This window comes from Brachionichthys hirsutus, chromosome 16 (assembly GCF_040956055.1).
Source record: "Brachionichthys hirsutus isolate HB-005 chromosome 16, CSIRO-AGI_Bhir_v1, whole genome shotgun sequence".
Taxonomy (NCBI): Eukaryota; Metazoa; Chordata; class Actinopteri; order Lophiiformes; family Brachionichthyidae; genus Brachionichthys; species Brachionichthys hirsutus.
In genome coordinates this window covers 6,473,168-6,483,708 of record NC_090912.1, presented here as the reverse complement: position 1 = coordinate 6,483,708, position 10,541 = coordinate 6,473,168, and the positions used below count along the sequence as shown (strand labels likewise).

The 10,541-nt window shown below is 42.4% G+C and overlaps 1 protein-coding gene across 1 annotated transcript; it reads right to left on the bottom strand.

Annotated features, from left to right (window-relative positions):
- Window positions 1–885: 885 nt before the first annotated feature.
- Window positions 886–10,044, bottom strand: LOC137905424 (heparan sulfate glucosamine 3-O-sulfotransferase 6-like). Its single transcript, XM_068749664.1, has 2 exons — window positions 9,536–10,044; window positions 886–1,504 (listed from the first exon to the last, which is right to left on the bottom strand). Exons 1-2 carry the CDS (start codon window positions 10,042–10,044, stop codon window positions 886–888), a joined length of 1,128 nt encoding a protein of 375 aa, XP_068605765.1.
- Between the last annotated feature and the right edge of the window lie 497 nt (window positions 10,045–10,541).

Sequence of the window (10,541 nt, the reverse complement as noted above, 5' to 3'; positions counted from 1 at the left end):
AGTCGTCATATAAACGTCTTCAGTATGCACAATCATTTTATTTATATTATTACATGAAATGCATAAAATGTAAAAAAATAACTTTACCACAAATAATTACGAGTAAGCGTCATAATTAAGCTTTTATACGCAGAAATATGCATACAGTTTGAATATTCAATACTATTAGTATTCATTATAATCACATCTCAAAACTGTACTTTATTTCAAATGAGTAAATAGAGTTGGAAAAGGTTCCAGGCAGTTTAAATGCTGATACAGATGTGAAGGGAAAAGATCTACAAATGGAATGTGTGTATGCGCGCTGTCTGTTGTTAAACCTTACAATATATACAAACGAGGTATCAACTAATGTATTGAGAAATATCCTGCATAAGAACTAAGATGTGTAACATTATAAAGAGCATATGGATGAAAATCTGAATGCACACACTGTGACAGTAGCACTGCTCATCAATACCACAGCATGGGGCGTCTTCATTCATGTCCTCTCAATGAAAGCAAAGGACATCATTTCATGTCCCTTTATTTTTGTCTTATTGTGAAATAAATATGTTTTTTCACAAAAGGAATCTGTAACTTTATTTCAAGCAGAAACCATAAATATCTTCTATAATAAAAACTCATATTGAAAGACAACATTTGTTTTGCGTTGGTGCAAGGAAGCCGTTAGCGATACGCATCTATGTACAGATGGCCTGTTGGCAGCACTGTGTCCATGTTTTGGCTTCTATTACGCCACAAAACATGACGATTCTTGGGCTGCAAGTCGTGATGATTCCAGAATCAGAATCAGTTCTTGAATGCTGTATTCCTCTACCCCTGTTCCTGAGAACGTGAAACTCGACTGAAAGATAGAACCTGGCTTGACAGGAAACCCCTCTGTCAGTCCCAGCCAAAGTCTTGTCCACTCATTTGGTAAAAATGGCGGTTAAAGGGCCTGTAGAACTCTTTCAGTCTCTGCAGAATCTCAGTCGGGATATAGGGATGGGGTCTACCTTTGGATTTTCCGAGGCAGCGAGGTCTGCTGCTGCCCTCTGGCTTCTTCAAACAGGGAAAGCCTTTAGTCTGGTTGAAGTAGAAGTGTTTGTCCGAAACGACCCTTTTCAGACCCAGGAAGTCCTGAACCCGACCCATCTCCCCGGCTGGATCGGACACCAGGCGCTCGCCGCTAACAAACAGAAACTGAGACAAGGGGAAGTGCTGGAGCCAGTTCTCCAGATGTTTGGCGTAGAGGCCGATATGAACAGCGCTCCATGTGCTATCAATCAGACCTGCGGAGGAGTTTCTCAAAGCCAGGCTCTGAAAGGACGGAAGGCCCGGGTTCTTGGACAGTGTCTGGGTGTAGTCGGATACAGCCCGGGTCACGGGATCCCTGACCACCACGATGAGCTTGGTTTGACAGTTCATGGTGCAAACACGACTAGGAGCCTCCTTCGTGACGAAGTAGCTGGGCGTCTTCTCCATGGTGATCTGGCCATCCAGCGTTCGAGGCATCAGGCTCCTGAAGGAAGAAAAAAAACAAACGGATCAGAAGCTGTAAAAAAAAAAAAAAACTTTAAGCATAACAGCATACTCTTGACAACGTATTAACATTTAGCATCCACTTTGTGTCCATGGAAATCACTCTCTTTTATCTCTGTTTTTTCATGTTTCCACTGACTCTTTTTTTTTTTCATCTTTAGCTGAATGCTCCTCTCTGTTCTCCAGATAGCTGTTATTAACGTTGTTGATATGTGCTGAGCCGGAGGTTTAAAGTTGGTCACAGATTTTTCACTGAAAGCAGCTGTTTGCTACAACAGTAAGCAATGACAGGGTAAAAACAACAACAACAACAATGTACATAGTAAAAATTAAAAAAAACAGCCTCAAGTCTGTGTTGGTCTTCCAATACTTATCAGTATGTGATTGTCGTATCGGTATGTAACCGGATGGGATGTAATTAGGCAGGCAGGTGTGGGAGGGAGCACCTGTGGCCCATTTGCCACTGATTGGGGGGGGGGCGTATATAGGTGCTTCCCTTCCCTCGTTCCCGTCTTTGTGTTTTCCCCGTCAAAGGCAGGTTGGCCGTAGACTGTCGCTGCCTTGTCTCCCCTTTTCTTTTGCGTGTTTATCGTGTTTTTAACGGAAGTTTTGGAGTGTTAATAAATGTTTTGAATTGTTGAATGCCGTGCTGGTTGTCACTGTGAGCGGACCTGTGGTTGGGGAAACCCGCTAAAACGAGCTGGGGACCAAAGGAACAAAAAAATAGATCTTTAGGTTGCAAGTCCTAAAGTGGCGTTGTCGGCCAAGGTCGGACCGTTTGGCCCCATATGCCCAACGCCACAGGTATCTATATACAGTGAAAAGAAGAAACAGTATAATAGCCCATTAAATAAGCTTTGGACTCCAAACTCTGTGTGATTAAAGCTCCTTCCACTTTATTGTGCACCAGAGTCCCAGACAGCCCATCTGAGTCTCACTGTTCCAATTACTGTAGGCCCGATGACTCAAAACCACAACGCCACAAGAGCCACTTAACAGCAATTTTCAATAGAGCCCCACCCCCAACTCCAACTCCACCACCACCAGCACCTTCTTACTGCAGGAGCAAAGCCCCCCCCCCCCCCCCATTCAGCACCTTCATCTCCCCTATGGCTTCCTACAAGGACTCAAACAGACCAGCGTGTGCAGGAAGTGTAGCCAGAATGGCAAGCTGCTGAGCTCAGCTAGTGTGTTTACCATATGGCTGCAATGAGGGGACGTGCTATGGTTGCTTACACATAAAAAAAAAAGGCGTGTGCAGAATTATGGGCCACTATGTTGTAGTAAATAATGTATCATATTATAAACCAATGCCTACAGAGAGATAATAATAATCACAGTTAGATTATTCCCCATTTATCCCATAAGCTCGGTGAAGGCTTTTCCAATGATTTGATTCCACAGAATCTCTTCCCAATGAACTGGGAAGGCTGGTTTTACTTCAGCGCTAACTGGCAGGCTGACATGGCGTTTGATCATGAGTCTGCATTTCATTTTGACAGACTATGTGATGTCAAATTATGGTGGATTTGAGTTTCAAGGCAATTTGTTTCATATAACATGGACGATTAGTAATGTTTAAAAACCGCAAATGGCTGCAGTTCATTAACGCGATGCGTTTCGTACGTTTAATTATATGATGTCATTGTGCTTTGTTTCACATTTAAACCTGCAAGCAATACAGAGCTTGTTGTTTGTTGATTGTTTGGTTGCTTTTTATTTTATTTTTAGGTCTTTTCACATCCTGATTTAATGATTATTAAAGTGTCTTGAATTTAGCAGCACTGAACCCATTATGCCATCCTCCCCTTCTTTGACCAATGAAAAGCAAAAAGGACAATCTTGGCTACCGTAGAAACGTGCCTTAATCTACAGACAAAAAAACAACAACAACTGCTTTAAGATTAAATATACAGCTCAATGATTCTGGTTCAGTTGATTAGGTAATGATGAAAGTAAATATGAGACCGCAGCCGGTAAAGCTCTGCGTCGTTAACCAGCTTGGCTCCATCCGAAGACAACAGAACACACCTCTGAACCTTTAAAGCGCACCAATTATTGCTGCACATAATTAGTTACTTCCTGGCTGCATCTGCTAATAAAAACGCACTCCTCGTTGTCTCTGCACTTCAGTTCTTGTAAACATCACGTAAAACAAACAGCAAGCTTTTGAGATGCAACTTTGAAGGAATCGTCTTCAGTTCCGAGTTTCCCTCTTTACTTGAAGATCAGCCATTGAAATCCACCCCATTAAAAGATCCCCATAATAAAAGGCCATCAATTGATTATTGTCCAACCACAAGAGCTGCAAATGGCCTGTCGTTGCCTGTCTGTCCCCTGTTTATCTGCGTCTAATCAATACGTCTGTCTCTATATGACAGATTGTTCTGTCTGTGTGTGTGTGTGTGTGTGTGTGTGTGTGTTTCATGAGCCAAGAGGTGTCAGTGTTTACTGATGAGAAACTGAGTGCTCGTCTTCCTCCCTTTCCTCTCATCTCTCATCCACACTCTTGAATGTGTCCTTCCCTCCCTGAAGTGTCACTTTAGTAATTGATCATAAGTTGTCTTTCCATAACCATGAATACTTAATGACCCCCCCCCCCCCCCCCGCTCCCTCATCGCAATCTATCTGATGATCAATAACATCCACTTTCTCTCATTAATATGTCCCTGTGTGAGGTGTCAGGGAAAAAATGAGCAGATGGATCCATTTTCTCATACGTGCACATCTACATTGTTTTATCTTAGTGTGTTGTGCATTGTTAGGTAGACATTTGTGTTATTTTTACGTCACTCTGTATGCTGCTTCAATGTTGTGTTACGCCATGCTGTTACATTCTGTTATGTTGCGTTACATTTGACACTATTTACGTACAAATTCTACATTATTTAATAGTCACTTCAGTTTACTGAAAATCACAAATATATATTTTTTTCCTATTGAACCGAGTACTGGAAAGCCTGCAGCTTAAAGGATAGATCAATTCTCTTTGCCGAAGTGCTACAGCGCTGATTACACAACTGATACGTTCTAGCCAGTCTGGATCAGAAGATTAAATACTAACACTGGCAACAAGGATGTGGCCAAGAGAATTCCTGCCCCCCCCAACATTATGAGTTATCCTGCTGATGAGCCGCAGCTACATCCCCCGCAGGACCCTAACAACAGGGATTATACAGAAATGAATGGAGACAAAAAGAAAAGACCATAAAATCCAATCAGAATTTTCTAAACTACATGCCAGTTTCAAATTCAATGAGGTATTGCATTAATTTAACAATCTATGTTAAACACTGACTTGCAGGGCTCTGGCAGGCATCTGTACCTACAAGAGCTTTCATAGCTCAATTAATGAAGCCATGGAAAATCCATGGCAGTAAAAAATGAGCAGGGGAGCAAACTAAGAGAAAGCGTTTCCAAGTAGTCCCGCTATGCTCAGACTGTAACTGCAAAAGCCTCAGGACCACAAACAGCCAATCAGGATGTCGAGATGAGTGTGGGAAACTCGATTTATTCCTCCGTGCCCGGATGACACACATGTTACTATTTTCCTCTGACCAGAAAACAGCAGAAAAACAACACAGTAAATCTAGTTTGAGTGAACGGAGCAATTAAAGGAGATAATTTCAGATTTCAGAAAAAGATGTTGACTTCCTTGGCAGAAGTCGGATAAGAACAGAGACACCGCTGTCTAGATATGCGTGAGGATAAATTAAAGAAATACAGTTAACCTTTTTGCCAAGAAGGTCAAAGGTTCAACACCATCGTATTTAAATGAAAGGCTTAGCATAAAGACTGAGTGGCGGGGAAAGATCTATTTTAGAGTCTGTCTGACCTTTTTCATTTGTGTAAATGCCTAAAAAAATGGATATCCTCCTCCGAGGCGAAGTTTACTTTTTGTATGAAAAAAATAAGTTTTAATATCTAAAGGCCTCGCTTCAGTGCATAGGGAGGCACATGTGTAAAACATAAAGATGTACTGACATGCTGATTGCTTCGTATCTCCTAAAATGTCACTACAGCGGTGACAAAGATTAGAAGTTCACCGTGAGAGTGCGTCAACAGGCCGGCGATGCTGCCAACGCGATACGACTCAGCTGCTGCAGGTACAAGGGGATCCGTCATTGTCTGTGGGATTCTAAGGGCCGCTGCCACCCTGCGCTCTGTTCTTTGTCAGGGCGGAAACCCGAGCAAGGGACAAGACCTCAAAGTGTCACGACCGGCAAGGATGTGAAAAACACAAATCAGTGGGTGGAAAACCTAACAAAGCCTGAGGATGGGCTTACGCCAGTAGTACAGTACGCATTAGAGCTCGAATGCTATTTGGCACACATGTAAAAACACACACAGAGCACCTGATGAACGTGTTAGCCTGGCGATGCCTTTAACCGACACCCATCGTCTCTCTCCAAAGGCAGCGAGAGGAAGTGGATGGTTAGAGCTCTCTGTGAAACCAGCAGAAAGGCTACGTTCACCCACAAGTTTTAAAAACAAGTCTATCAGATTGGCTTTGTGCTAATGAATAATACGGTTGGAGTGTCTGCAGGATGATAGTGGTGAGATTACAGCATTTTATCATTTATATTTTTACAGCCAGAAACTCTAAACATGTAAAGTGTCAAGTGTCAAGTAAGAAATGCGTTTAGATATGATTTCATCTGAACGCATTAGTCCTATGATAGATTGACTGTCGTTATACAACTGACTGAACCATGAAAGCTCAGCCCAAGATCTTGGAATAACAGGAGTTTCATTATTAGTTTAAAGTGTTACTGACATCTAACATCTACCTGTAGCAGCAGATGTAGTACTTTTATACTACATCTTGGACACATATTTTAATTTATTTTATAAATTACATTCCCTTCCTCTAGAGATGCTGTCAAAAATATTACCTCAGCTAACACAAAAAACATATTAGCTGAGAACAGAATTCCTCCATCCATGTATACTGGAGCTATTTATTTAGCCTGATGCTAGGCGAGGCATTACAACAATAGCTATCTTGCTGATTTACTACATGTACATTTACATATATGAATCCTTTTTAAATATCAAAGGGTTCATATCCACTGGATGCACCTGTGTTCATTTGAAATATGTATTGCTGTACTCGTGCTCCTATTTGCAGCGGAGCTGAGCATGATCTCTGGGTATTTATTGATTAATTTTGTTCATTACCACCTAATTAAAACAACGATTTCTTCACACACTATTTTCCTCACTTCTTAACTGCAGTCCAACATAAATAAATAAAGCTTCTTCATTTTACGGGGACAATAATGCACCTCAAATTATTAAAAAAGTGTGGGTTTTTTTTTGTTTTTTTACAAACCTTTAAAGGTCACCTGGATGAGAGAAACCCCAGTACAAATAAAACACAATGCAACTCCACTTCCTGGTCTGTTACACCAATCAGTTACGTGCAGCCTCCGCCGCTAATGGCTTCAGGGCTGGACACAGAATGAGCTGTCAGGAAAATCACCCTAGATGAAGTCGCCATTTCAAATGTCAAAATCCTGATTGGCATTTAAGTATTTTAATCTGGCTCCTGAAATAAATGTTGTACACAGTCTACCAGATCTAATGTTGGAGAAAATTCTAGCAGCTCATATAGAAAAATGGCTTCTTTTTTATGTCATTATTTGACACAATAAAAAGGATAATGGAGGATTGTGGTCCATTCATAAATAACACATAATAAAAATAATTCAACCATTTTCTATCCATTCACTCAATATGTTTGTAATTTTCTTCAAGTTGAATACAGGAAAAATATCACTTTTCTGATCAAACAAAAATCCAACCTTGATGTTACTTGACAGATGCTCATAAGAATGTCCCCTTAATGAAGGCCAGAGACGTATTTATTTATTCCCCTGTTGTCGTCACTTCATATCCCCATCAACTGTAAACCTATAAAGGCACAGGGTGATCTGTCCTTGGCCTGGCGCTGCCGCTCTTAAAGGATCTGTCCTATATTTTAATAGCAATCCAATCAGCCATGGCCTTTGGTGTCAAGACTGTTGGTCCGTCCACTGACGAGCTTTTAGAGTCATCGATGGAACTTGTGAACCGCAGTGTTTTTCCTCTAAAAGAAATGCAAAAGAATTTACATGATGTATTTCTACTCAGTGTTCGTTGCCTTCAGCACAACAATCGCGTGTTCTATTACGAGAGAGAACAATAAATGCTCTCATTTTAATCCAATTAAGGAACTTAAGATATAACAATAAATAACAGACTCTGGAGTTACTCATTCCAGGCCACGTTGTGACAATCAGACCCAGTGTGTCATGGAAAGTTGAGGTTTTTCCGTTTTTTCTGCAGTGCCTCACAAGTCCCATATGAAACCCATCAGTACAAGAAGTCCCTTTTAAGCCGTAAAACAACAGAGAAATTCATTAAATCGCTGCCTTGTTTTGAATTCTCTATACTTGCGGCTTTTCCATTCCCGTAATGGGCTCATAAGCACGCATGCAAACGAGAGAAGGGTTTGGACATGGAAGAGAGGCTGGGTAGACGGGAGACAGAGAGAGCGACCGGGTAGACAGGATCGCTCAGACGGTGCCGCTTCATCCATGCAGAGATTCCAGCGTGCAGGTGGAGTGTCCCACGTCTTAGATATGCTAATACCAAATAGGTCTACACTTTTTATTGCTTATCATTGTTGTCACTGCGACAAAGATATCTGATTTAGAGGCACATAAATATATAATTTTTATTGTTTATGGCTGAAATGCAAGAATGCATCAGTCGTAAATCTCATAGAGGAAGAGTCGATAAAACAAAAAGGCAATATTCCTTAATTGTGGCTATAGTCAGATTAAATTAATGACCCACTGAAATATTTATATGCACACACATCACAGAGTGGCTCTCGATGACCTGAGACCTGCAGCTGAAGCAGAAACCATCAACGACATAAAATCTTGTGGTTGTTTTCATGTTTGTCAAAGAGAGCAGCTTTGAGAGTGTGTGTGTGTGTGCGTGTGTGTGTGTGTTTGTGTGTGTGTTTGCTTCCATATGTGACAGTGAGTTGACAGTCAGGTGAGAAGGACCTGCTTGTTCCACATGGCTGACTTCTTGCTGCCATCCTCCACACACGCACACAGTTCCTCCAGTTTCAGCTCTGTTTACTGCTACAATGTCCACGTTAACAAATATATTTTGAGTATATATAAAGCACTTTATGCTTTGTCTATGCTGATCTAATATTTGCAGGCAGCTTCAGCATCTCTGCTCTTGTAGCGCTGCAGAACTCCACCATTAAAGCGAAGCGACTTCACAGCCTCAGTCAGGCCAGTTAAAGCACGCAGAATTACCAGGTCAACATCCTGCAGAGTAAATGAATAGTATGGAGAGAAGATAGGGGAGCGTAGTATGAATCTGCTGTAAAGTATGTGATGCGTGTGTGTGCGTGTGCGTGTGTGTGTGTTCATGAGAAAAACAGAGGGGAAGCTTAGCAGCACGTTAAAGCGCTGAAAGTGTTTCCATGTGTTGTGTTCTCAAGTTAAAGCACAGCTGAAAAGGTTTATGAAAAGGCAAGAAAAGATCAGATTACATGAAGGCATTTTGTCTCAGTCGTCTTCGTCCTGTCAAAACCAACAATCACCTCATGGCAACGTCAACGCTAACAAGTCCTCCGACTCTGCAGGTGACCTTCACCCGGAACTTGTACAACATCTGGAGATGATCAGGATTCATCTGCACCGCCTCCTAAAATGCTTCTTCCTTAGTGATCAGCTCTGATCAGCCTGGTTCGCCCTCCGATCATCTGCTGTCACTAAAGTCAGCAGCGGCTGAACATCTCATATGTGCCGCCATGAAGCCGCATCATTGTGATGTGCGGCTGAGTGTCCCTCAGAATGATGCTGGGATGTTCATGTCAGGTTTGGATGGCTGTCAGGATGATGACGTGCTCCTCAGAGACCTTCCTGGCCTTCACTTTGCAGCATTGAGCTTCATCATCATCATCATCATCATCTTCACATTCCATTTAAATGCCTACCTGTACCAATCCAGCCCTCTGTCGTAGAACCTGTCGAAGAAGTGCGGCTCCGCGCCGACCGCCCTCACGTCCGGGTGGATGCGCAGAAACTCCAGCAGCGCGCGGGTTCCTCCTTTCTTCACGCCGATTATTATCGCCTGCGGAAACCGTTTGATCCCGAAAGTGTTGGACACGGGGATGCTGTTGTCCCGGGCGGTCTCCTCGTGCGCTCTGCCCGACGCTTGTTGAGGAGGCAGCTGTCCCGGCGGCGCGGCGCCGGATCCCGTGCGTAAGGACGCGTCAGGGAGGAGACGCGGCGATGGTCGCAGGTCGTCCAGAACGCGGCGATGATCGTCCAGATCGTCATAGTCCGAAACTTGTTGACTGTACAGAGCTCTCGGAGCCGAATCGCACAGCCCGGCGAGGCAGTAGAAGAAGAATGTGAAGATCAGGACCATGGTAAGAAACACCGAGACTCTGGACAGCACCTTGCCGAAGTTGAACCTGACTCTGGATCCACTACATCCCATGAGTTGATCTCCTGCTCGATGTCAAAAGGCCGAAATGGGGACAGCATGCTTCTTCTTGGTTCGGGTATTTAACATGACCCGTTGATTTGCACTCAGATGAGACTTGCAGGATTCTGCCTCGGTGCGCTCTGAGGTCTCTTGATCTCTCATTGAGTTTCCTCTCCTATTTCCTTACGCCCTTTTCTTTTTTTTTTTAAACAAGTCCCCGCCCCTCTCCCCTGCAGCTAATACCTTTCTTTTTGTTCCAAGGAGGTGAACGTATTTAAATGTATTATTATTCATAAAAGTGATTATTATTATTGTTCTCATTATTATTATTATTATTATTATTATTACTATTCTACTGCTGCTACTAATACCATCATCTGCAATAAATTATTTGATGCATAATAAATATCCATTGCAAATATATATATGTATCAAAGATATGCCATTTATATGAGATACACTGTGACTTCAAGTATTTCTTAGGTGCTTCATTGTTTTACAGATGTAAG